This window comes from Podarcis tiliguerta (assembly GCF_965153285.1).
Source record: "Podarcis tiliguerta genome assembly, chromosome: 8".
In the NCBI taxonomy this organism is placed as follows: Eukaryota; Metazoa; Chordata; class Lepidosauria; order Squamata; family Lacertidae; genus Podarcis; species Podarcis tiliguerta.
The window spans coordinates 69867078-69894754 of NC_139541.1; the positions used below are offsets into that span (position 1 = coordinate 69867078).

Below are 27677 nucleotides of genomic sequence, written 5' to 3' on the forward strand. Positions count from 1 at the left end.
GTCTCAGCTGACGCAGTGAGACCTCTGAGCTCTAAAGCCACATTGTGATTTAGTAAACAAAAAACAAATAACAGCAACTGCACCACTCCTGATCAGGTATCTGCTTATTCAGCAGAAAATACCCATCCATCTGATACATAAGAATGTGGAGAACAGCAGGAGCAACAATCTGGCATTCTTCAGTCCCATGGGAAGGTCATATTCACACCACGCATGTTCTCCCGATAAGCATGGTCAAAGCGTTCACTCTGCGCCACTGTCAGGTGGTTCTTCCAGTCTCCAGAGATCCCTGGAACAACACAAGAGCAAATGGCCAACCACAAACAAGTTCACCTGAAATTACTTCAGCTCAAATTAGAGCTTTTCTTCCTCATGCTCAGGCATTAGTAAGCAGTGCTGAGCTGTAGAGCTACAATGTCTGTCCCTTAAAAGCCTATTGCCCTCAGGTAAAATGGAGGACACTGTTCTTTCGCTGTTTAGATGCAACAGCAAATCCCGTCAGCATCTGCATGTGGAATGAAGAACTGTAGCCTTTCCAGCACATCTGGCAGGAAAATGCAATGGGTCCTGCTTGCTCTCTACGCATTTACCACTTCTGATGATGAGGCCGTCTCTGGCATGGTCCATTCTTGTTAGAGGACGGTACCACCTCAGATTGCACATGACATAAAAGCTTGCCTCAAGGACCTCCATACCAAGCTTTCTCTCATGAACAGCCACCAGTCAATGAGGGCACAGTGGGGCACATTGTTCTCACATCCATTTTAACCACTTTGAGGTGAAAAACCATTCAGTTAGGTTCCCTTTGCAGCTTTAGAGATGGAGAACTCAGACTCCGTGGCCCTATAGCATAGGACTCAGGAAAGTATACAAGATTTGGAATGGTTTAACTGCTGAATTTCTGCTTGCTTTCCAAATAAATGTGAAGGGCACAGAATATGCTGACATTAGGGGGGAAAGAACATGCCCCCTGACTGTTTGCCCTGAGCCCCTCCCCAACCATTCCCACCCTCCTGATCTGACTTTCCAGCAGCACTAATGCATGCATGTTGGGTACCTGGACCAGCTGGGTGTCTCATCCAGTCATGTTTTCTTATTGCACCACAGAGAACTGTGTGCCTGTTGCTCTGTCTGCTGAATTTCTGCTTGCTTTCCAAACTGATGTGAAAGGCACAGAACCTGCCAAATCTAGCATAAACAACTCTGAGGCAACTACTGTGTCTTGATGGCCTGGAGAATCTGCAACCTGTTTTCAGGGAGTCCCCAGCATTATCCAGGTCTCAAAATCGTGCAGAAACACCCTTGTTCTCCAGACTGCCTCTTTCAGAATAATTTCTTATTTAGATCTGGACACCCATGAAATAGATAGACTTAGATGGGATGTTGCACAGAGAGGAAGGTATGCAATCCTGCAAACTGCACCCCCTTCTGGACCTGCAAACTGTGTTCACAGTCAGCTCTGACTCTACGCTCTATTGACTGGTTGCTGATAGACTTTTTCTGTGAGACATTCAAACATCCACAGAAAAAGAAGAGGTTCTTCACCCCTAGCATGCAGCATTGTGGCCTTATTCCTTGGCACTCCAATGTTATTACCTTTCCTCATGAACGTTGCTTTTGTATGGTCAAAAATGTTGTCTGGTGTTGTGGAAAAGTTAGACATCTTGTTGTCCTTCATCTTGTGGAAGGAGGCGTTTTCCACCACAGACTCAATTTGTTGGCTGTTCAGCTCCTTGCCAAGAAAATGACAGATCTTCTGCACGCTGCCTCGAAGGTCCTGCAGAAAGCAAAATCAAATGGCTGTGAATCCTCATGTGATGTGGAAAGCTTGCCCTTCATCAAGAGGCACAGAGAGAGCATGAGTACCAGTATGCAATGTGCATTGCGTGGCAATTCCCGCCTCCCACCAGTTGGAATAAATGAAGACACAGGACGCCATTAGTTTAGCTTAATGGGCAAAAAATGGCCACAACTTTATTGGTTACAGTAAGAGCGGTATTGGCTTTAGGCATTTAGACTATCCTGCTTCAGCCTGTTAGCATGAAAACCGTAAAGGGTTAACATCAGTAGGGGGAGCCCTGAGATGTACATCACTAGGAACTCCCCGGAGGGGTCACCGCTCGGGGGCGTGCTTTAGGCCCTGGCCTCCATAGGTTTCGGACGAGGCAACGCCCCCCCAGAAATCTTTACCGGAATGTGAGGGCGAAAAGGGGAGATCCTGGGGCCGCACAGCATTAAATGACCCAGGCCATGCGCCCGGGGCCAGCCGATTCGCTGGCCCTGGGGCTGACTTGGCCCAAGGATTCCCCAGGTCATGCGGGGCTAAAACCAGCCGCGCACAGTTGTTGGGGGCGTGAGCCCGCAACTCCACCTCCTCCTTATGTCGGAATTGGCTTTGGGCAAAATGAATGTCTTGAGGATGTGGAATTTGCTGTTATCACCTTGCAGAAGCCACTCTGTCTCCACCTCCCCTCAGCCAGCACCACACCCAGGGGCACCTGAGTTAGCAAGAGACATTACCTTTGCAGCAGAAAAGCAGGTTATTGGCACATCTGCTCCAATGTAGAAATAAGGAAATGTACTCTGCACATGATATGCAGTGTATGTAGAGGTAGCACCGAATTTTGCACATGCTCAGAATCCCTTTCTGGCCAATATTACTAGAATCTTTCAAAAAAGAAGGCAGCTTCATGTGTGAATAATATCAGAATTGGGGCTGCAGGTCAACACAGTTAAAACTGGACCTTTACCTGCTGTAGTTCTTCATAGGTGATGAAGAAGATGTTGGCTCTCTCCTTCATCTCCACCCAGCCTTTCACATGGTTAAACCAGGAACCATAACCCACTGGAATAGCAAAGGGGAAGCAAGGATGAAATATAAGGAGTTGTGGGAGGGAGTAGAGGATGCTATTGTAGACGTAGAGGAAACACCAGTCAGGAACTTGGAAAATAACTGCATTATCCCTTAAGAACAAAATCAGTAACAGGAGACTTCAACACTACCCTGAGTCCAATGCCACCTGCTGACTGATCTATCTACTGACATAATCCACGTACAGAAGAAGTAAATGTTTGAATGAGTCAACAATTTTACACTTTAATGGGCTTTCTCCATTAAGGTTTCTTTTTCTTTCTGCCACCAGTGAGAATGTCTGCTATCATCGATTCTGATCTATTGTCTTGTTGGTGTTAAGGACTTTCCTTAAGTTTCACCCTATTCTCATTTTAGTGCCTTTCTCGCCCATTTGAACAGGCATTTATTGATTTTCTTTGAAAGCAAATAACAAATTTAGGACCCCTCCCCATTTCTCCCCTTCTCCATGTATCCAACTGGGAATTATAGTTCTCTGATAGGACTGTTGCATTAGCAAAAAATATATACATTCTGATATTCGATATCACTGGTGCTGGGTCACAGCAAACAAGAGTGGCTGATTTGCCTCCTTCCATACTTTCCCCTCTCAGGTATCTCTCCATGAACTCTTCCAAAGTCCCAGCATCCTTCCATTCTTTAAAGCCTTTGATGAAGTGGTAGCTTGAAACCATAGCATCTCTGGGGTTACGCAGAGTATAGACTACCTGTAACAGAGGAAGAGCTATATTGAAGGAGGGCCCAGGCAGCCCAACACTATCAATAGGCAGAGTGTGGCAGTAAACTGAAGGCATTATAAATAAAACCTGACATGGGAACAGGGAAAGCCTCCAGTGAGGACCTGGACTGACTATGCATGTGGACCATATCTAATTCAAGTTCTTCCACAATCACGAAACTTCTAAGGAGATTCCCAGTACTTCTCCCCATTCTCTAGTACAAAAAATAGCATCCTCCTGTAAAGAGGCTGTGTCAAGTGTTCCAGAATCCCCCACATCTGTGTGTCAAAAAGACAGGAGTCAAAGGCAGTCTTGATGTGTCCATTGTTCCTCTCTTACCTTGGCCTTGGATTGGAGGAAGGACTTGGGGAAAAGCTGGAATGGCAGGTGAGTATTCAGGATCCTTGGGGAAGGATTTTTCAAGGCAATCTTCAAATGTTCGTCCAACTCAATCCAGGGTGCCCTTTCCCACAGTGGTACCTTCTGAACCCATGAAGGGTCCCCTTGACTCTGGATTAAGCTCAAGATCTCTGACATCCAGTGAGTACCTAGGAGGAAATCCACCAGTCAATCACTGTGCATTAACACCTGGCCCTTGCAAAAGCAATTAGAGGAACATAAGAATTTCAATGAATCTTCTTCCTCTTCTACCTATTCAGCACCCTCCTATGGGGCAAGATCCCCAAAATTCTGGAACTGTTTACCGTGGTGAAACTGACTATATTTTTTCGTTGAGTGTGGCACAAGTGAGAACAGAAGAATAGCCTTCTGGATGACGCCAATGACCCATTGAGTCTGGCATCCTGTTTCTCCCAGAAGCCTGTGGGAAAGTAGAGAGCAGCATTATGTTAGCAGCAGTTTTATTTTCATTCTGTTCCTAGTGATCCCCAGCATGGAATCTGCTTTTCTCACAACCACTGCACACTGGATGAACATCTTCCTTGAGCTATCGAAGATGACTCCAAGGTCTCACTTGTGGGGTGCCTCAGGGTTCTGTCCTCTCCCTCATGCTCTTCAACATCTATATGCAGCTGCTTGGAGATATCATTAGGGGGTTTGGGCTGGGTGTCCATCAATATGCAGATGATACCCAGCTCTACCTCTCTTTTAAATCAGAACCAGTGAAGGCGGTGAAGGTCCTGTGTGAGTGTCTGGAGGTGGTTGGAGGATGGATGGCGGCTAACAAATTGAGGTTGAATCCTGACAAGACAAAAGTACTGTTTTGGGGGGACAGGAGGTGGGTGGGTGTGGAGGACTCCCTGGTCCTGAATGGGGTAACTGTGCCCCTGAACGACCAGGTGCACAGCCTGGGAGTCATTTTGGCCTCACAGCTGTCCATGGAGGCACAGGTGAATTCTGTGTCCAGGGCAGCTGTTTACCAGCTCCATCTGGTACGCAGGCTGAGACCCTATCTGTCTGCAGACTGCCTCGCCGGATTAGTGCATGCTCTGGTTATCTCCCACTTGGACTACTGCAATGTGCTCTATGTGGGGCTACCTTTGAAGGTGAGCCGGAAACTACAACTAATCCAGAATCCAGCAGCTAGACTGGTGACTGGGAGTGGCCACCAAGACCACCTAATATCGGTCTTGAAAGACCTACATTGGCTCCCAGTGCATTTCTGAGCACAATTCAAAGTGTTGGTGCTGACCTTTAAAGCCCTAAATGGCCTCGGTCCAGTATGTCTGAAGGAGCGTCTCCACCCCCATCGTTCTACCCGGACACTGAGGTCCAGCACCAAGGGCCTTCTGGTGGTTCCCTCCCTGCCAGAAGCCAAGTTACAGGGAACCACATAGAGGGCCTTCTCGGTAGTGGCACCTGCCCTGTGGAACGCCCTCCCACCAGATGTCAAAGAGAACAACAACTACCAAACTTTTACAAGACATCTGAAGGCAGCCTTGTTTAGGGAACCTTTTAATGTTTGATGTATTTTAATATTTGGTTGGTAGCCGCCCAGAGTGGCTGGCGAAGCACAGCCGGTTGGGCAGGGTATAAATAATAAATTATTTATTTATTTATTTATTTAATATACATACATATATATATATATATATATATATATATATATATATATAATAAGGGGAAATGTCTGTGCGTGTTATTGAGCGAATGTGAGGTCCCTGGAGCTGACTGTCCCGAGCGCAGGGGCAAAAATCAGGCAAAAATCTGATCGCGCAAGAGAGGAAGCTGTTGCTTTCCTGCATTCCGCCTCAGGGTCTTACTGCCCACCCGCTTCTGTTTCGGTTCCTGTTTGCTCAAACGGAACAAAGAGCAGGCAAATCCCCTCCCCTTCAGGCAACCCCTCCCCTCCAGGCAAGCAGAGGGGAAAGGAAAGGATCGCGTCCTTCCTTCTAATTCCTCTCCGTGCTCCGGTGCTGCTGCGTCCAGGGAAGCATTTTAGGGACTCGCAGGCAGCTGGAAAACATGCAGGTGGGAGAGAGAGAGGGGGGGGGCTGGCTTGGGTGGCTGGGTGGGGAAAACTTTTGCCTTCCTTTCCTTCTTCCCGTTAAATCCCTCTCCTGCATTCTTAGCCAGCTGCTTCTCTGCACACCCCTCTTGTGTTTTTCCTTCCCTCCCCACTTAAAACGTGGTTACAAAGCACGGATACATATGGATCCTCAGGATCTTTGCATTGGGTCACCCCAAATTCACCATCAGATCACGCACCCACTGTTGCCTGGGGCTGCAATGGTGCAAAAACGTGGTTACAAAGCATGGATCCACATGGATCCTCAGGATCTTTGCATTGGGTCACCCCAAATTCACCATCAGATCACATAGCATGCCCATGGCTACAGCCTGCACCAAAAAAATCACGCACCCACTGTTGCCTGGGGCCACAATGGTGTAAAAATGTGGTTACAAAGCACAGATCCACAGGGATTCTCAGGATTTTTGCATTGGGTCACCCCAAATTCACCATCAGATCACATGTCTGTGGCCACAGTATGAGGCACAAAAATGATACATTCACTGTTTCTTCAGAATTTCCCCCCTCTAAAAATGATGTGCGTGTTATTGTCAGGTGCGTGTTACAGAGCGAAAAATACGGTATGTCAAAAACAAACATACCTGGCAGGTTTAGTGGATACTTTAAGTCTAAAGCAAAAGTCTGTTTACCTAATTGCACCACTGACCTGACTTGGGGTAAGTGACATTCACTATATCATCATCCAACAGTTGGAGTTCATTTTCCACGTAGCTGAGTGTTTCCACGGACATCAAAAGGTGAGCAAATTGGAACCCCTTGTATTTGAAATAAGCCATTGAAGACACTGAAAAACTGAAGATGAGAGAGAGAGAGAGAGAGAGAGAGAGAGAGAGAGAGAGAGAGATTATGTCACATCCAATGAACTCGGTTTTGAGTGCACATCTTATCAGACTTCCAAATCGCAGTAGCATATTGGACACAAAATAGTCACACAATAAACTCCAGTCACCTTCACTTCCATGAGGAAAATCACCTTCATTTCCATGAGGAAATTCACCTCCTCTGGATCACTGCCACTATGCATCAACTGGAGGAAAATCAGTTTACGCAAGAAGGGAGTGCTACATCACAGCCCCACCTGCCTAAAAAAAGACACACACACCTCCATACACACGCACGCACAACTGCTTCTGGGGCTACTCCCACACTGTTTACCTGAAGTGCAAAAGAGTCTTTCCTCTTCCCGGCTTCTGCCAGTAGGAGGCCAGGGGAGGCGAACTTTTGTCCGTACAGTGGTGCCTCGCAAGACGAAATTAATTCGTTCTGCGAGTTTTTTCGTCTTGTGAATTTTTTCGTCTTGCGAAGCACCACTGTGCATTGACGGTTTCCCATAGGAATGCATTGACAGTTTTTTTAAAAAGGCACAAGAAATTCGTCTTGCGAAGCAACTCAGAAAACGAAAAACTCTTTCGTCTTGCGAGTTTTTCGTCTTGCGATGCATTCGTCTTGCGAGGTACCACTGTATATGGAACCCTTGATACTCATTTATTTATTTACAGCATTCCACTTGCTCAACAGCTGCAAACATTTGCAGAACAGCTTTACGTAACAGCGGTAAACCAAGAGCAGAGCAAAGTGTCGCCACTCACAGCCTTAAAATCTCAAAAGACAATCCAAAGGGGAAGGAGGAAGAAAACCTTCAAAGTAAAGTAAAGCTTCAAAGATCTGAAACTGATTACCAAATTGCATGGAATCTGTTTGGGAAGAAGAGAAGTGAAATGAAGAGGGTCTCTCAGCAGAGGCATTGCTCTCCCTTCTCTCTCAACAGGTGGAGGACTGCCAAGAGCAGACAGTTCAGGGAGGAGAGGAGCAGGGGGAGCAGGTCTCTCAGAAGAGCCAGTGGGTGGAGCTGTTGTCCTGTCTTTCTTCCACTGCTACATTTATAGACTATAGCAATTAGTTTAAAACCCATGAGATGATCTGAAAGAACGTAAGGAATCCTTGAATACAGGAAGGAAACAGGAGCAGTCTTTATAATTCAGCAGCTACTGGAGCATCCTGTGGGTCTGGGAAAGATACTTACTGTGAGAGGAAACCTTGCAAAGAGTCTGCAGTAATATCAGGAAGCAGGAGGAATGAGGGAAAGTTCAGCAGGTATAGTTTTCTGTCAGCAGAAGATCAACAACTCAGCATAGCATGCACCTCCTACATAGATAGGATGAAAGTGCCAATGAACTTTGGATGAAACCACTGCCAACCAGAGAGGGGAGTTTGTATTCCAGACCAGACATGCCTCTGAAAGATACAGGCCTGCTCACTACAGTTAAGTCTGGAGCTTCCTTCTTTTCCTGGCTCACAGAGCAAGACTTAAACAATCAGTCAGGGGGGAATGTGTGTTCTCCCCTCCAATTCATAGATGGGGAGGAGGTTCAATCTTGCTGGGAGAGGCACTTGAGAAGGGGCATTTTCCAGCCCTCCAGACCAAATCTGCTGCTCACCAGCTGTTATGCAAAGATTCAACTCTGCTCAGATCTGCTACTCCAGCACTTTCATTGAAGAAACTTAGGGGTTCAGGAAATGGTACTTAGGGGTACCAGACTATGGAGTGGATAACATATATGTGTCTAGTGACATGAAGCCGTTGTTTCTGTCAGTTCATACATGAAAGAAGCTTACCACCCTTCTCACACTGCAGGATAAAGGCAATTTTGGGGGGAAGGGGTGCACAATTAAGCACCTTGCCAAGGGCACAAGGGGCCCTAGTTATGCCTCTGATTCCCTGCGTGGAACATCCTAGCAAAGCAGACCCCTCAGGCTCCCCACCCAACGCCACATCCTGTAACAGGCCTGGATCACTCTGAAATGCTGGGCTGCCTCAACCTGACTCAGCCCAGATCCCTGCCCCCACTGTCACTGGAATAGGCCTGAATCAGTCTGCAATTCAACTTGCTCTTCCCACTTTTCTTCAAGCAGCATGCCAGCTGAGAATAGCTTTTGCCCCAGTCTGTAGCATGTCCACTGTAGTTCATGCACTGGTACCCTTGAGACTAGATTACTGTAATGTTTTCCTTGTGGGGCTGCCTGTGGGTCTGGTTCGGAAACTCCAGCTGCTGCAAAATACTGCAGCCATATTGCTAATGCGAACCTGTGGCCCCACTGTTAAAACAGCTACACTGGCTGCTCATCTGCTACTGAGCCAGGTTCAAGGTTCTTGCATTGATTTACAAAGCCCTGAACAAACTGGTCCAAGATAGGTCAGGGATCACCTGAACCCTTATGGTCTACCACGATCACTGATACCATCTGCAGGAACATCTTCAGTTGTCCCCCAAGTTGGTGTGTCTCATTTGACAACAAGAAACCGAGCTTTCAGTGTCATAGGCCTTGCCCTGTGGAACACCTTAAAAACAGAGATTCAGTGGGAGCCTTCTGTACCACCATTTAAACGCCTGCTTGAAAATTCTCTGTTGCGCCAGGCCAGTGCAGGCCATTAAGAGTAAATTTATTCATTTTACCCTGCTCTTTAACATTCAAAGAGGAATTTTTATAAGAGCAGTTCGTGAATTTAAGAAAAGAACACAAACAGGGAAGGCATCTGAGGATGTGTCGTCATATTGGAAGGTGCCGGGCATGTTATCATGGAAGAACACAATCATCTCGTGAAGCTTCTGTGGGCATCCTATTTTGAGCAGTGTGAAGAGTCCTTTTTGGCTGACGAGGTTGAAGGCCTTCATCAGGTCTATGAAGGCGATGTTCAAGGGGCGTCTCGGTCTCAGCATTTCTCCTGGAGCTGCTGCAATGAGACCTCCAAGCTCTAAAGACACTTTGTGATTTGCTAAAAAAATAAAGAACAACTGTTCCTGATCAGGTATGTTTATTTAGCAAAGTGGTAGCAGAAAATAGCCAAACCATATGACACATAAGAATGTGGAGAACACCAGGAGCAACAATCTGGGATTCTTCATTCCCAAGGGAAGGTCATATTCACACCACGCATGTTCTCCTGATAGGCATCATCAAAGCGTTCACTCTGCGCCACTGTCAGGAGGTTCTTCCAGTCCCCGGAGATCCCTAGAACAACACAAGAGCAAGTGGCAACCACAAAGAAGTTTGCATGAAATTACTTCAGCTCAAATTATAACTTTTATTTCTCATGCTCAGACATGTGGCAGCTCCCTCAGATGGCTGAAGTAAACACATGCCCCCTAGCTGTTTGCCCTGAGCCCCTCCCCAACCATTCCCACCCTCCTGATTTGGCTTTCCGGCAGCACTAATGCATGCATGTTGGCTACCTGGACCAGGTGGGTCCAGCCATACTTTCTTATCACACCATAGAGATCTCCAAGAACTGTGTGTCTGTTGCTCTGCCTGCTGAATTTCTGCTTGCTCTCCCAATCGATGTGAAAGGCACAGAACTTGCCAACTCTGGCATAAACAACCCTGAGGCAACTACTGTGTCTTGATGGCCTGGAGAATCTGCAACCTATTTTTAGGCAGTCCCCAGAATTATCCAAGCCTCAAAATCTTACAGGCATACCCTTGTTCTCAGAACATTTCTTGTTTTGATTGGGGCATCCATGCAACAAAGCTAGACATAGGTGAGATGTTGCACAGAGAGAACCGTATGATCTCAGGCAAACTGTCCCCACTTTCTGGCCTAGTTGGGGATTGGCTTTTTCTGTGAGGCAATAGACATCCACAGAAAAAGAAAATGGTTCTTCACCCCTGGCATGCAGCATTATGACCTTATTTCTTGGCTTCCAATGTTTTTACCTTTCCTCATGAACTTTGATTTTGTGTGGTCAAAAATGCTCTCTGGTATTAAAGAAAAGTTGGACATCTTGTTGTCCTTCATCTTCTGGAAGGAGGCATTTTCCACCACAGACTCAATTTGTTGGCTGTTCAGCTCCTTGCCAAGAAAATGACAGATCTTCTGCACGCTGCCTCGAAGGTCCTGCAGAAAGCAAAAGCAAATGGCTGTGAATCCTCATTGTTATGTTGAGAGCTTGCCCTTGATCAAGAGGCACACAGAGGTGTATGTGATTTGGGCAAGATGGATGCCATGAGGTGTGGAATTTACTCCTATCATTGTGCAGAACCCATCCTGTCTCCAGCTGCTCCTCAGCCATCACAGCACCCAGGAGGCATCAGAGTCAGCAAGAGACGTTGCCTTCAGGGCAGAAAAGCAGCTTATTGTCATACTAGGGTGCATAGTAGTATTTCTAGAGATGCTGTGTAGTCCTGTCTTTCTGTACATTCCTTTCTAAACTACCCTGGCACCAGCTAGCCCAGAATGTTAAGTGATGTCCTAACCTTCCTATCTATCTATATAAATCCTCTCCTTATCACCCTGGAATATTAAGTCACCCTGGAATGTTAAGTACACTCTGTATGATCTCTGAGTAACACCCTATCAATCATAGATTGTTTACTAAGGAAGTTTCCATGCCTGACCTAACTCTGTGTTCCCTCTATCTAATGATGATTAATGTCTTATACGCAACCCTTGTATGTCCTATACGCAATCCTTGTAGCCCTTGCAACGCACACCACGTGTAACCAATCAGCAGCAAGCACATATGAGGCAATGCTGTAATATTCAATAAAAGGGACTCTCCGACACTTGGTCGAGGAGATGCCTCCCACATGACACCCACTACTCGTCTGTCGCTTATTTCAACCCAACATCTGGTGACCCCGACGTGATGGGTTTAAAATGGTTTAAAATGTCCACATTAAACAGGACATTGGACTCTCTAGCTTCTGGGATTCCTTCACCCAGTGGCTCACCGACTGGTTGCCAAATCTGGATTGGCTTCGCAATCTTTTCCAATATGCTATTGTCATAATATGTGTATTAATTTTGTTATGCTGTTTCATCCAATGCATTCCTGGTCTCATACGTCTCTGGTCTCAGCTTTTCTCTCCCCCCCCCCCCAGCCACCCAATAAAATTATTGCCGCCCACTTTACGAAGTGGCAGCACCAACAGTAAGTGATACGGGAAAATGCGGGCAAACTTATTTTGGGCATGCGCTGGCATACCACGTATCCCGAAATATTTTTGTCTTCTTTATCCTACCTGCATTCGTATAGTAAAACCTCTTACATAAGAAAAGAAAAGGGGAGATGCAGAGTAGTATTTCTAGAGATGCTGCATAGTCCTGTCTTTCTGTACATTCCTTTCTAAACTACCCTGGCACCAGCTAGCCCGGAATGTTAAGTGATGTCCTCACCTTCCTATCTATCTATATACATCCTCTCCTCATCACCCTGGAATATTAAGTCACCCTGGAATGTTAAGTACACTCTGTACGATCTCTGAGTACCATCCTATCAATCATAGATTGTTTACTAAGGAAGTTTCCATGCCTGACCCAGCTCTGTGTCCCCTCTATCTAATGATGACTAATGTCTTATACGCAACCCTTGTATGTCCTATACGCAATCCTTGTAGCCCTTGTAACGCACACCACGTGTAACCAATCAGCAGCAAGCACATATGAGGCAATGCTGTAATATTCAATAAAAGGGACTCTCCGACACTTGGTCGAGGAGATGCCTCCCACATGACACCCACTACTCGTCTGTCGCTTATTTCAACCCAACACTAGGGGGTGTTGAATTTTTCAGCATTCCATTTCCCAAAAAAAGAGGGCTGCTAAAAAGTTGTAACATGACTTGAAAATGCAAACATATATTGGTTAAATTAATATAGTTTTGTTTCGCTTGGTAAACAAAATGTGTGTAGAATTGCATATGAGTCATTAAAAATGATTGCCAATTACTTGCTATTATATTTTTTTATTATGATTATGATAAAGTATAGTTGTACCTCTCGTTACGTAAACGTTGGGATATGTAAGCAGCAAACCCGGAAGTATATTTCCAGGTTTTTGCCTCATGCGCATGCGCAGAAGCTGTAAACCATGCCGCGTGAGTGCGCAGAAGCAATCCTCCGGTTGCAAAAACTTCAGGATATGGCCGGACCTCCGGAACGGATCCCGTTTGCAACCAGAGGTATCACTGTATTACCTAAAATTTTCAGAAGATAAAATTCTTTGGTTTTCTGAAAGGAATTTATGTGTTTCCTCATTCCTATGTGGTCTTACCAAACTAAATGTTGTCCAATCACGAAAATAGTAGATTTGAAATCCTCACATCCAAAGACCTGTTTTTAAGGCACGTCACTGAATAAATTTGCAAAAATTTAGTTTTCACATCCCTGAAATGACACAACCTATTGACATACCTGCTCCAATGCAGAAGAAAGGAAGGGCACTCTGTGCATGATATGAGGCTCTTTGCCTTTAAATCCTTTTAAATCCTGAAGGAGCACCTTCACCCCAATTGTTCAGCCCAGACACTGAGATCTAACACCAAGGGCCTTCTGGAGGTTCCCTCACTGTGAGAAGTCCACTCACCTTTTCCAGTGGGTGGATTTGCAGCCAGGCATCCTGACCACTGCAGTGATCTGGCAGGGGCAGAGATTGACAACCCCCTAGTGCCATCCTGGCTACATCACCAGTGTTGGGTGGGGCCATGCCCAGGGTTGCCCCGCTGTCCAATCAGTGCCAGTTGGGGGTGTGGCCATGGGTAATTTACCGTATTTTTTGCTCTATAAGACTCACTTTTTCCCTCCTAAAAAGTAAGGGGAAATGTGTGTGCGTCTTATGGAGCGAATGCAGGCTGCGCAGCTATCCCAGAAGCCAGAACAGCAAGAGGGATTGCTGCTTTCACTGCGCAGCGATCCCTCTTGCTGTTCTGGCTTCTGAGATTCAGAATATTTCTTTTTCTTGTTTTCCTCCTCCAAAAACTAGGTGCGTCTTGTGGTTTGGTGCGTCTTATAGAGCGAAAAATACAGTAATCTGTGGCACAGCCAGGTGGCCCTCCTCTCTCGTCCTTTGCCAGATCTCCCAACCCACCTGCCTTCTTTTTTATGCTTTGCTATGACATGACCTTGCTATGGACAAATGTCAGCTGCCATATTGTTGGGGTCAGGTAAGGTTTTTTTTTTCACTTGGCAAATTGGCACCAGCCATTTGGTTTTTGCCTACCTTGTAGCAATCGTCACAACTTTGTGAGGTTAGGCATTGGGTAAGCCTTTGTTTGGATGGAGGGGAAGTTGTAGCCTCCGCCTGCTCCTCCTCATTAAGGGTATCCTGTTAAAGGGATCCGGGGGTGTGGATCCTATCCGATGCCCGGACATGGGCTAGGGCCATGCCACGACCCCAACGGGGAACTGTTGGGGTGCCCCTATTTGATGTAAGTCATAGGTCTCCCCCTATTGGTGGTTTGCCCTTAGCTGGACTCCCTGCAGATGGGTGGGAGTTGAGTGTCACCCAGTGCCTAAGCCAAACCGCTCACATCTGTAACCAATATAGTTGTGGCCTATTTAAACCCATAAGCCTAAATACTTTTGTCCGTGTGTTTATTACCCACTAGGGAACTGCAAGTCACGGGGCCTTGGCATGCAAGTGAAACTACAGGGAACCAGGCAGAGGACCTTCTTGGTAGTGGCCTCACCCTGTGGAACACCCTCCCATCAGATATTGAGGAGATGAGTAACTATGTAAACTTTAGAAGACATCTGAAGGCAGCCCTGTATAGGGAAGCTTTTTAACGCTTAATGTTTTATTATGTCTTTATATGTGCTGGCCAGAGTGGCTGAAGCAAGCCACCCATTTGAATGGGTACAATATTATTCTTATTCCTATTCTTATTTTCTTCATAATTCTTGTAGGGGTAGCAAGGAATTTTGCACTTCCTCAGAGTCCAAACAAAAAATTGGCAACTTCATGCATGAATAATGTCAGAGTTGGGCCTGTAACCTAGTAGTGCATGAACACAGGCAAGCTTGGACCTGTACCTGCTGCAGTTCTTCATAGGTGATGAAGAAGATGTTGGCTCTCTCCTTCATCTCCACCCAGCCTTTCACATGGTCAAACCAGGAACCATAAACCACTGGAAGAGCAAAGAGGAAACAATGGTGAAATGTAAAGAGTTGTGCAGGAAAGAAGAAGAGTTTGGATTTGATATCCCACTTTATCACTACCCAAAGGAGTCTCAAAGCGGCTAACAGTCTCCTTTCCCTTCCTTCCCCACAACAAACACTCTGTGAGGTGAGTGGGGCTGAGAGACTTCAAAGAAGTGTGACTAGCCCAAGGTCACCCAGCAGCTGCATGTGGAGGAGCGGAGACACGAACCCGGTTCCCCAGATTATGAGACTACCGCTCTTAACCACTACACCACACTGGCTCTTCCCTGAAGTTACAGGGAACTAGGCACCCTGTGGAATGCCTTCCCATCACTGGGAAGGGAGAGGATCTCATTGTAGATGTAGAAGAAACACCAGTCAGCATAGGTGCCAGCTCCTGGGGGCTGAGGGCCATTTCCAAGGCTAAACATACCCAACTCCCTCAACTGCTCCTCATAAGGTTTGGTTTCCAGACCCTTGATCATGTTGGTCAAGCTCCTTTACACACATCCCATCTTGTCAATATCCTTCTTAAATTGTGGTGCCTAGAACTGGACACAGTATTCCAGGTGTGGTCTGACCAAGGCGGAGAGAGAGTGGGACTTTGACTCCTCTTGCTCTGGGCACTATACTTCTGTTGATGCAGCGTAGAATAGCTAGGTGGGGTTTATTCAAGTTGGCCTGTCAGGGACTTAGAACGACTGCATTGTCCCTCAAAAACAAAATAAATAACAGAAAACATTGACTCTGGCGTATGTCCAGCGCCACCTAGTGACTGATCTGTGTAGTGACATTATCCACACAAGGGAGAAGTAAAGGTTTGAATGAAGCTTTCTCTGTTAAGGTTTGTTTGTTTTTGTCTCTGCCACCAGCGAATGTCTGTTATCATCCACAACACTGAATGTGAGGTTTCACTCTATTCTCATGTTGGTGCCAGTCTTACCCATTTGTTAAGGACGTTTATTAATTTGCTTAAAAAGAAAATGACTAAAATAGGACTTTCACCCATTTCTTCCCTTCTCCATGTATCCAACTGCAAATTATACTTCTCTGTCAAGGCTGTTCCATTAGCTAAGAAGAGAGCCTTTCTGGTAGTGGACATTGTGCTGGACCACAACAAAGGAGACTGGCTGATTTGCCTCCTTTCATACCTTCCCCACTCAGGAAACTCTCCATGAAATCTTCCACAGTTTCTAGATCGTTGCAATCTTTATGGCCTTTCCTGAAGTAGTAGGTTGAAACCACCACATCTCTGGGGTTACGCAGTGTACAGACTATCTGTAACAGATACAGGACCACATTTAGGGAGAGCAGCCATCTCGGCCCTAACATTAGGCAGAGTGTGGCAGCTGACTACTGCCCCATGAAAGGGTAACAAATTGTTATTTAATTTACTGTTACAGAATGTATCCAGTGTGACATCTACTCAGAGTGGAGCCACTGAAAATAATGGGCATAACTAACATAGGAGCATTAATTTCAAATGGTCTGCTCCAGGCACGTCCAACAGGTAGATCACTGGACATCTGTGGTAGATAGATCACCGTTAGATCACTGCCCCCCCCCTCAACAACTTTGGCTCCCCTAAAAAAAGCTCAACATTTTAACATTTTAGCCCAAAAAACAGTGCTTTTCTCCTCCAAAAAAGGGGATTAGTCTCTTGAAAACTCTCCAAAACTTCTTTAAGGACAATGATGTGGGCAAAATAACAACCCCCCTCCTTTGGGACACAATGAAAGCGGTCACTAGAGGAGCCTGCATAAATTGGTAAATTAGAACAAGACATTATGACTCTCTCATCACACTACAAATAAACAGGAGCCAAAAAAACAACAACCTTCTTAAATTCATGGAACAAAAAAGAAGGGGAATTGACTGTCTAGAAATCAATCATAAAACAACCATTTTACGAATATGGAGGGAAGGACTACAGACTATTAGGAAACAGATGCAGGAACAAAATCCCTCAAAACTAGGACTTCCGGGGGCGGCGCGAAACCGTGATGGCGGACCTCTTCGAGCTCTGAAGAGGGGCACCGCAGAAAAGGGTTGTTCGCGACGGCGCAGCGACAACCCATCAAGAGAAACCACGGGCAGAGTGAGTCCGTGGCCGTGGGACCCGGCGGGCACCTGGAGCGACCCCGAAATCACGAAAGGAACCCCGTAAGGGGCTCCGGAGTGAAGGAGGGGGAGTGGTGCTGTGGGTTCATCGCTCTTTCTGCGGAGGCGAAGCCGCGCGGCTGTCACGGATGAGCGCTGATCCTTCTTCCAAGAAACATCGGGCTGAAACATCAAACCCGTGAGTAAGGACCTAAGATCCTACAAATTAATTCGGAAAATTCGGCTGAAAACGGGAGACGAGAAAGAGGAAGTCCGTCTTCTGGCACTGCTTGCAAGATCAAAGCAGATGATCTAAAGAGCGGAAAGCGCTGTGAGTAGAGAAGCTTTCAAGCTTTAAATTGGGACTTTCGTGCACATTGGAAACTTTCCTTTTAAGAATAAATACAGCATAAATTGGACCTGAAGTGGTCCCCCAAGGGGCAAGGGAAGACTCTAACTCCATATTCCCGGGTGGCCGGTCAAAGTTGTATAAACTGCGGAACTGTTGCAAACTTCCAGACACTTTTTGTAATTGGAAAGTGTAACTTTGAGCTTATTTAGCTGAAGTGGATACATTTGCAGGCACCTTGCTGGAACTTTGTTACATGTTTAAAAGTGCTCTGCAGGACTCTTTTCTTAGTGCGTTGGAACTAATTCGCCTTTAAAGGTGCTTTCAAAGGTGCTTTAAAGGTGCTTTCAAAGTTGGAACAAAGGGGCTTTGATGGCGGAAAAGTTACCTTCTTCTCACTAAAATTTTGGTGGCACTCCCCCTAGAGGATATTGGTAATATAGAGGCCTGGGAAAAGTTTTCTGTTTATCCTCTCTCAATGGACTGTTTTTAAATTTGGGCTTGTCTTTCCCATGGGACTATAACATTTGACCTTGAACATTGACTGATGAGTGGCGCAGGAAAGACAAGAGCAGCCAAAGCTAAAGAAGCTAAGGAGAAAGAGAAAGCAAAAAAGCAGGCACAGCTTGTTCAAACAACTTTAACTCAGGGACGCAGATTATCAGTTCCAGCTGTGCTTGCGACACAAAAAGTAGAAACCGAAAAGCCTGAAAAATCAGAGGAGGGAGATATGGCAACAGGAGGAGCTGAGGGTGTACTGAAACAAGTTTTGGAACAATTGGCAGTGATAAATCAAAAAATTGATAATCAATCAATAAAAATTGATCAATCAATATCCTCAATCCAGAAGTTGACAGAGCAGGTTTCCCTACATAACCTAGCAATTGAAAAATTGCAAGGAGCATCAGAAGAGAATCGTAAACTGGCAGGGGAAGCCGCTCAAATTGCAATATCGGCTAAAAAAGAGGTTGAGGAAGTTAAAGCGGAAGTCAAACCTCTTTACAAACAGATAGGTGACCAACAAACCTATCTCTCATTGGTGGAATTGAAAAATCGGGAGACTAACCTCAGGCTGAGGGCAGTCCCAGAAATTGAGCAAGAAGATTTGATTGGACTCTTGACAACAGAGTTTACAAAGTTCTGGGATCTAAAAGAAGAAAGTGACTTTAAAATTGTATCGGCTTTTCGGTTGGGAAGATTGGTAAGAAAAAATAGATCCAGAGACTGCTTAATAGCTTTGAGATCAAGGGAAGAGAGAGACAAAATACTAGGCCTACACTTTAAAAACTCAATTGTGATACAAGAGAAAAGGGTGGAAATTTACCGAGACATTCCCAAACAGTTATTGGATTTGAGAGCCACCTATTCAGAATTGGCTAAATTGTTGAGACTTAACACAATTCCTTACAGGTGGGAGTTCCCACAAGGACTATCATTTACTTACAAACAGAAGAAGGCTAAAATAAGATCATCAGAGGACCTACAAAAGTTCCTGCACGACCACGGAGAAGATCTCCAAAAAGAAGCAGCAGCTAATTGGCCTTTACCCAACCCAGGTGGACCAACGCCTGCACCTTCGGAACCAGAGGAGAAAGAAGACACACCGCTCTAGGTGTGACAGAATAGTTCAGGATGTCTCTGCGGCTACTCAGTTGGAATATTAATGGCGGAAATTCCCCGGAGAAAAGAAGGAGGTTATTTCACATATTGAAGAAAGAACAATTGGACATTATTTGCCTACAAGAAACTCATGTGACCAGGCTCCATAGAAAGGTTTTAGTTAATAAAAGATTAGGCCAAGAATTTATATCGTCGGACAAAGTAAAGAAGAGAGGAGTGGTGATTTATGCTAAAGAGAGTCTGACACCTAAATTTTTATTCAAGGATGAACAAGGTAGAATTTTGGCAATTGAAATTCAAGCTCAAGGAGAAAGAATATTGATATTAGGAATTTATGCTCCAAACGATGGGAAATCAGAATTTTTCAAGAAGCTGCATGAGACGCTGCTGGACTATCTGGATTATGCTAACATCATAATGATGGGAGATATGAATGGAGTGGTGTCTGCACATATGGATAAGTCTTACAATCAGAATTTAACATCAGATGGCAGACTGCCTAAAACTTTTTTTGAACTGACTGACAATCTGGATTTGATTGACATATGGAGGACAAAGAACCCCCTAGGTAAAGAAGGAACTTTCTTCTCTGAGGCCCATCTGTCCTGGTCAAGGATCGACCAAATTTGGACCTCCAGGGGGATGGCACCAAAGACTAAAAAGGTGGAAATCTGCCCAAAAACATGCTCCGACCACAACGCCTTGAAAATAGAATTTAGACTAACTCAACCCGGTTCCTTCAGATGGAGAATGAATGACACATTATTAAGAGATCAAGAGATTGTGAAAAAGGCCCAAAAAACACTAAAGGACTACTTTGAGATAAATTTGAATACTACAGTAGAAAAAAGAACGATCTGGGACGCAAGCAAAGCCGTTATGAGAGGGTTTCTGATACAGCAGAATACAATCAAGAAAAAATTCTGGAATGGAAAGAAAGATAAAATATTGGAGAAAATACACCAAGGAGAGAAAAAATTGAGAACTAAACCAAAGTCAAAGGAGGTGTTGAGAGAAATTAAATTCCATCAAGCAGAATATTCAAAATTGATTAATCAGGAGATTGAATGGAAAATAAAACAGATGAAGCAAAGATCCTTTGAATCAGCGAATAAATGTGGAAAGCTGCTAGCATGGCAGCTGAAAAAAAGACAAAAGTTAAACACGGTTACAAATTTAGAGATTGAAGGAAGGATGATTCAGAAACCAGAAGAAATCAGGAAGTGCTTCCACAGATACTTTAAAGAACTGTATGCACAGGGGCCTCAGAAAGAATCAGAGATAGATCAATTTTTAAAGACAAATGGATTATCAAAGATAACTCAAGATAAAAAATTAATCTTGAACTCTACAATAACTTCACAGGAAATTGAAGGTGCCATTCAGAATATGCAACTAGGCAAATCTCCAGGCCCGGATGGGCTTACCTCCAAATATTACAAGACTTTGAAGGACTATTTGATACAACCCTTGTTGGAGGTATGCAACCAGATCATGGAGGGGAAGAGGGCACCAGAAACGTGGAAAGAAGCCTTCATCACATTGATACCCAAGTCAGAATCTGAAAAGACTCAGCTCAAGAACTACCGTCCCATCTCACTCCTAAATGTGGATTACAAAATATTTGCAGACATTTTGGCAAATAGACTTAAAAAAGTATTAAATGAAGTAATTCATAAGGACCAAGCAGGCTTTCTCCCTGGTAGACACTTATATGAAAATACTAGAAACATCATTGACATTTTGGAACTTTTGCAGACTGATAGGAACACAAGGGCGGTGTTAATCTTTATTGATGCGGAGAAAGCATTTGACAACATATCTTGGATGTTTATGAAGAAGAACTTGGAAGGGATGGGAGTGGGACGGGGGTTTGAGAATGGATTACAAGCAATTTATTCAGAACAAAAGGCTAAATTAATAGTGAACAATGTGGTGACGGAGGAATTTAGAATTGAGAAAGGGACACGACAAGGGTGCCCCCTATCCCCTCTGTTATTTATTTCAGTCCTGGAGGTGCTATTGAACATGATCAGAGAGGACCGGTTGGTACAAGGGATAGAGGTCGGAGTGAAACAATATAAACTGAAAGCATTTGCAGACGACCTAGTTTTGACACTGCAGGAGCCAGAACCCAGTACAAAAAGAGTTCTTGAACTTATATCTGAATTTGGTCGGGTGGCGGGATTTAAGTTAAATAAACAAAAAACTAAGGTGTTGACCAAGAATTTGACAATTACAGAAACAGAGGGGTTTCAGAGAGAAACAGAATTGAATGTGGTAAAAAAAGTGAAATACCTAGGGATCTATTTGTCCTCCAAAAATTTGAATTTATTTAAGGATAATTATGAGAAATGTTGGTTGGAAGTTAAAAAGGATTTAGAAATTTGGTCAAGATTGAAACTTTCCTTGTTGGGAAGAATCGCAGCTATAAAAATGAATGTGTTGCCGAAAATGTTATTTTTGTTTCAAACCTTGCAGATCGTGGACAGAGTGGATTGTTTTGGAAAATGGCAGAAGGACATATCTAGATTTATCTGGCAGGGCAAAAAGCCCCGAATAAAGTTTAAAATACTAACAGATTCAAAAGAAAGAGGGGGGTTTGCCCTGCCGGACTTGAGGTTGTACTATGAGGCTGCAGCCTTCTGCTGGCTGAAAGATTGGTTTTTGTTGGAAAACACTGATGTCCTAGATCTGGAAGGATTTAATAATGCTTTTGGTTGGCACGCATACCTATGGTACGACAAGGTTAAAGTACATAAATTGTTTAAAAGCCACATTGTCAGAAAAGCAATTTTTGCAGTCTGGATGAAATATAAAGACCTACTAGAGAGTAAAACTCCGAGGTGGTTATCACCAGTGGAGGCCAAGGCCCGAAAAAGACCCAATATGGAGGCCTACTGGCCGAAATATTGGGAACTAATTGAAAAAATTGGAGACAATTGGAAGCTGCAGAGCCAGGAGAAATTAAAAAACAAGGTGCGAGATTGGTTACATTATGCTCAAATTCAAGAGGTTTTCAAAATGGATAAAAAAGTTGGATTCCAGGTGGAAAAGTCGAAACTAGAGACAGAATTGTTAGAACCAAAGACAAAGCTGTTATCTAGAATGTATAACTTGCTGCTTAGGTGGAATACACAGGATGAGATAGTTAAATCTGCTATGATTAAATGGGCACAGGATGTTGGACACAACATTATGTTTGAAGACTGGGAAAGGTTATGGAACACCGGAATGAAATTCACGGCAAGTACTGCCTTGAAGGAAAACATCATGAAAATGATATACCGGTGGTACATGACCCCAGTCAAGTTAGCTAAGATACATCACCTGTCTGACAACAAATGTTGGAAGTGCAAAGAAGCAGAGGGGACATTCTTTCACCTCTGGTGGACTTGCCCAAGGGTTAAGGCCTTTTGGGAAATGATTTATAATGAGTTGAAAAAGGTATTTAGGTATACCTTTCCCAAGAAACCAGAGGCCTTCCTGTTGGGCATGGTGGACCAGAGAGTGTTAAAGAAGGACAGAATTTTGTTTATGTATGCTAGTACAGCAGCAAGAATACTCATCGCTAAGAACTGGAAGACACAAGATCTACCCACGCTGGAGGAATGGCAGACGCAGTTGATGGATTACATGGAGATAGCTGAATTGACCGGCAGAATCCGAGATGTGGATGTAGAAACAATTGAGGCGGACTGGAAAAAATTTAAAGATTATTTGCAAAAGTATTATAAGCTGTATGAATCTTAAGATTATGCATGATTTGGAAATGATATGCTTTAGCAACTATGATTAAGTGAACAGTAAATTAAGTGAGAAAAGAGAAAAGGAGATAATATGAATTGAACATGTTACGTTTATTTTTAAAGGTATAAAAATGGTGACATAATATATTGAATTTGGATACATAACATGTGAAAGTTACAATAAGGTATGATATAAGGTAACAAATTGCTGACATTGTTAATACAAAGAATGCAGAATCGGAAGGGGTGGGGAAGTCCAAGTTAGGACTCTTTTTTTGGTTTGATTTATATTGTTTTGCTATACAAAAAAAAAAAAAAAAAAAAAATGGTTTCTTGTAAATTTGTAGGTATGTTTGCAATGCACAAAATTTGGAAAGAAACGCAATAAAAAAATATTATAAAAAAAAAAAAAACTAGAATACACTGTGTCACTAAAAACTGTAACTGCCTTACTAGAAAAGCTAACCAATAAACTGAAACTGACACAGGAACCAATAGAAAATGACACCCCAGTGTGGCTCCCATTTATCACATACGCAGCCCAACAAAATAACAAGAAGAATCCACCAACAGCATAAGAATCACTCTGGTTTACCTGACCCAACAAGCACTCCCCCTCCCCTCACAAATGCAAACAAACCGCACTGCAGCCACCCACAGACAACCAACCCCACCCTGACCCCCCATACCTCTCACTACCAAGGAAAGGCAATAAATGAATAGAAAAAGAACCTTCCCAGTTGACGCTGACACAAAACCTTACACGTACACTATACAAAAAATATAAGCCTCACCACCCCACCCCTCCTCTCCCCCTCTTCTTCCCCAACCTTATGCAGTACTCAACACTAACATCTGTAACTGATTTGTAAGAAAGACTATAGAACCTGAAAAAAGAAACAATGCATGTGCTTTTGTAAACCAAGAAAATCTTTAATAAAAATATTTTTTAAAAAAAGAAATACCGTATTTTTTTCTCTATAAGACTCACTTTTTCCCTCCTAAAAAGTAAGGGGAAATGTGTGTGCGTCTTATGGAGCAAATGCAGGCTGCACAGCTATCCCAGAAGCCAGAACAGCAAGAGGGATTGCTGCTTTCATTGCGCAGCGATCCCTCTTGCTGTTCTGGCTTCTGAGATTCAGAATATTTTTTTTCTTGTTTTCCTCCTCCAAAGACTAGGTGCGTCTTGTGGTCTGGTGCATCTTATAGAGCGAAAAATACGGTAAATGAAATCATGCCATTTTGAAAAAAATGGTCATTCGACATTTGCCCTTTAAATACTTTTAATTTGTGAAATATATAATCCATAAAGCATCACATAATAAAGCCTGACATGGAAACAGGAGAAGCCTGCAGTAAGGACCAGGGCTGACCATGCATGTGGACCATGACCAATTCAAGTTCTTCCGCAATCGGGCAACTGCTAAGGAGCCTTCCAATAGCTCTCTCTGTGCTCTAGTACAAAATACGGCATCCTCCTGTAAACAGGCTGTGTCAAGTGTTCCAGAATCCCTCACATCTATGTGTCAGAAAGACAGAAGCCAAAGACAAGCTTGATGTGTCCATTGTTCCTCTCTTACCTTGGCTTTGGAGTGGAGGAAGGACTTGGGGAAAAGCTGGAATGGCAGGTGAGTATTCAGGATCCTGGGGGAAGGATTTTTCAAGACAATCTGCAAATGATCATCCATCTCAATCCAGGGTGCCCTTTCCCACAGTGGTACCTTCTGAACCCATGAAGGGTCCCCATGACTCTGGATTAAGCTCAAGATCTCCGCCATCCAATGGGTACCTAGGAGGAAGTCCACCAGTCACAATCTTCTTCTGTGCATTAATGTCTGGCCCTTGTGAAATAAATTAGACGATCACAAGAAATGGAATGGATCTTTGTCCACAGCTAGCTACTTAGCACCTTCCTGTGCGACAAGATTCCCAAAATTCAGGAATGGTATAACATGCTGAAGTTGATGATATTATTTTGCTGAGTGTGGTGCAAATGAGAACAGAAGAGTAGCCTGCTGGATCAGACCAGTGGCCCATTGAGTCTGGCGTCCTGTTTCTCCCAGATGCAAGTGGGGAACCAGGGAACACAAGAGCCTTCTCCCCTCCTTTGGTTTCCAGCCAGGAGTCCAAACAATTTTGTCCTAAGAACGACTGTGCAAAGAGAAGGTGGGTGATGTTCTGGAAGGCGGGTGCTGACTTAAGTTGCCCAGATAACTGTGAGAAAGAGGGGTGGGCACAAGGTAGGCTGTGGTCCGTTTCCAGACTATTGGCCATTGTCAATGGGACTATGTGATGTTTTCTGAAAAACCCACAAATAATTTTGGACAATTTAAACAAGTATATTTCTATTAAATAACTTTGAACAGTTCCCTTTGACATAGATCTCTTCTGCCTTCATTGTTAAGGTATCCCAAGAATGCAAGTTTGTCATGGTGACCTCCATTTTCGTAGGCAGCTACCTAGGAATCAGGGCTGTTTTAAAGAAAAACTGTCTGCGATTTTTGAGTACAAAGCATGAGCTGCTGCAACACACCTTTCCTTTTTTGCACAAGTGCGCACACATCATCATCATCATTTTATTATTTATACTCCACCCATCTGGCTGAGTTTCCCCAACCACTCTGGGCAGCTTTATCTAAAAATATAATGAAAACAAGCATTAAAAACCTTCTGATACAGGGCTACCTTGAGATGTCTTCTAAAAATTGTGTAGTTATTTATCTCCTTGACATCTGATGGGTGTTCCACAGAGTGGGTGCCACTGCCACGAAGGCCCTCTGCCTAGTTCCCTGTAACTTCGCTTCTTGCAGTGCGGGAACCATCAGAAGGCCCTTGGAGCTGGACCTCAATGTCCAGGCTGAATGATAGTTGTGGAGATGCTCCTTCATGTTCTCTTTAGTTGCTTAGAGTTGCATTCCATGGCATGTAGATGCCTACACAGAGTGGGGGGAAACCCTCAGAACTGAAAGTTTGGCATCTAGAGTAAGGTTACCAGATGTCCCCGTTTCCCGGGGACAGTCCCCGGATTTACAAATCAGTCCCCATAGAAAATCCACTGAATTTTAAAAGTGTCCCCGGATTCAAATCTGGTAACCTTAATCTAGAGTGAAGAGGGATCTGCCTACATATCTCTCTGAGTTTAATGTGTGGATGAATCTCACTGCAGTGATAAATCTGGCTAGAAAATTTCTCTCTTTGAAGCTCAAGTTCAATTATCTTTTGCAGTGAAATTTCCAGGCACAAATGTGTCATGTATAGTTCTGTATTTTTATTATTCCCCACCCCTGTTCTTTTCTTAATCTGAGATAACTTTTCTTTGTCCTGACATTCATGGAGCATCACAGTTGTAAAGTATCGAAAGAGTGTGGGGAGGGGATATTCTTTGTGAGCTTCATATTTAAAGTTAGTGACGTAATAAATATTATCATCCAAAGTGGTACCTCACTAAGCCAACTAAATCCAGAGTCTATCTATTTACTTAATCGCACAACTGACCTGACTTGGGGTAAGCTACGACCACAGTATCATCATCCCGCAGTTGGAATTCATTTTCTACATAGCTGAGTGTTTCCACTGAGTGGACCAGTGGAGTAAAAAGGATTTCCTTGTATTTGAAAAAAGCCATCGATGACACTGAAAAACTGAAGATGAGAGAAAGAAAGTTATAATGCCACATCCTTAGTAATTTTCAGGTAGCGACTGTTTTAGAGCCCAACTCTGGGGGGAACTGGGAAGCAGGAGGAAGGGAAGAGTTCAGGAGGTGGAAATGGGCCAAGAATGGATGTTCAAGTGGTGCCACCAGGCTGGGTGGGGTGGGGGGAATCCAAGGAACTCAGTTCTGAATACATATCATATTAGCCTTTCACATCTCAATAAGATCATGGGCACAAATTAGATGCACAATTAACTCAAATCTCCATCACCTCCATTAGGAAATAGGCCCCATTCACATCCTCTAGATCAGGCATGCCCAACTAGTCAATTGCGATCTACTGGTCAATCAATTTTTGGCTCCCCCAAAGAAGCTCAGCAAGTTCGGCTCCCCCCAAAAAGTTCAACATTAGCTCCCCAGAAAAGCTCAACAACTTGTGCTCCCCCAAAAAAGCTCATCAACAGCTTTGGGTCTTCCTCCAACTTTCGTCAATTCAATGGGTAGATCACTGCCAGTTTTTTTTTATAGTGGAAGTAGATTGCAGTCTCTTGGGAGTTGGACGTGCCTGCCTTAGATTACTATGCATCAACTGCAGGGAAATCGCTTTAAACAAAGAAGAGAATGCAGCACCATAGTCACACCTGCCTAAAGCAAGGCACACACCGCTCCATACACACACATATGCAGAACTGCTTGTGAACCTACTCGCACACTGTGGCTTTGGAATTAGAATTTAGAAGACAGCAAAAACATACATTAACTTTTTGTCTACATACAACACGGCAGGCTTAGCATCTGCATCAGGACCTCCAAATAAGAAGTTCAAAAAATGGGGCTTTTGTACACTAGAGGGCACACGTTTGGTTCTTTGGGGCATCCACAATCTCCCACCCTTATGGACCCCAAAGACCCACCGCCACCACGTACCAAAGAATTCTACCTGTACTTAAATGCATGCAAGTTAAAACCCAGTTAAAACAATTAAAATTAATTAAAGCAGTTAAAAACTTTAGATAGCTGGGGCCATGATAACAACACCGAAACCAGCATACCCCAACCCAAAGGTCTTTTCAGCCAGCTCAGCTTCCAAAGCTACAGTCAGTCAGTCAGGACACACAGACAAGATGGTATCAAGGTGCTAAACAGCCTCCGTCTTTTCTAGCTTTGGTCAGTCAGGGCCCCACCCTCCTAGGTGAGGGGGAAGAGGCC

General features: G+C 44.2%; 1 protein-coding gene across 1 annotated transcript; it reads right to left on the bottom strand.

Moving 5' to 3' along the window:
* Positions 1–86: 86 nt before the first annotated feature.
* LOC310683547 (uncharacterized protein) lies at positions 87–26458 on the bottom strand. Its single transcript, XM_083453479.1, has 14 exons — positions 26312–26458; positions 24397–24605; positions 16150–16276; positions 14891–14985; positions 10796–10976; positions 9992–10093; positions 9607–9857; positions 8106–8200; positions 6729–6874; positions 3931–4139; positions 3453–3579; positions 2751–2845; positions 1597–1777; positions 87–289 (listed from the first exon to the last, which is right to left on the bottom strand). Exons 1-14 carry the CDS (start codon positions 26439–26441, stop codon positions 180–182), a joined length of 2058 nt encoding a protein of 685 aa, XP_083309605.1. The 5' UTR covers positions 26442–26458; the 3' UTR covers positions 87–179.
* Positions 26459–27677: the final 1219 nt, after the last annotated feature.

Bases quoted from the DNA above. Each gene is read 5' to 3' on its own strand.
- LOC310683547 (XM_083453479.1), bottom strand. From the start codon at position 26,441: ATGGCTTTTTTCAAATACAAGGAAATCCTTTTTACTCCACTGGTCCAC. The intron at 24,606-26,311 runs GTCAGTTGTGCG...ACTTCCTCCTAG, and splicing joins CGTAGCTTACCCCAAGTCAG to GTACCCATTGGATGGCGGAG. The intron at 10,094-10,795 runs GTAAAAACATTG...GTGTTGTTCTAG, and splicing joins ATCAAAGTTCATGAGGAAAG to GGATCTCCGGGGACTGGAAG.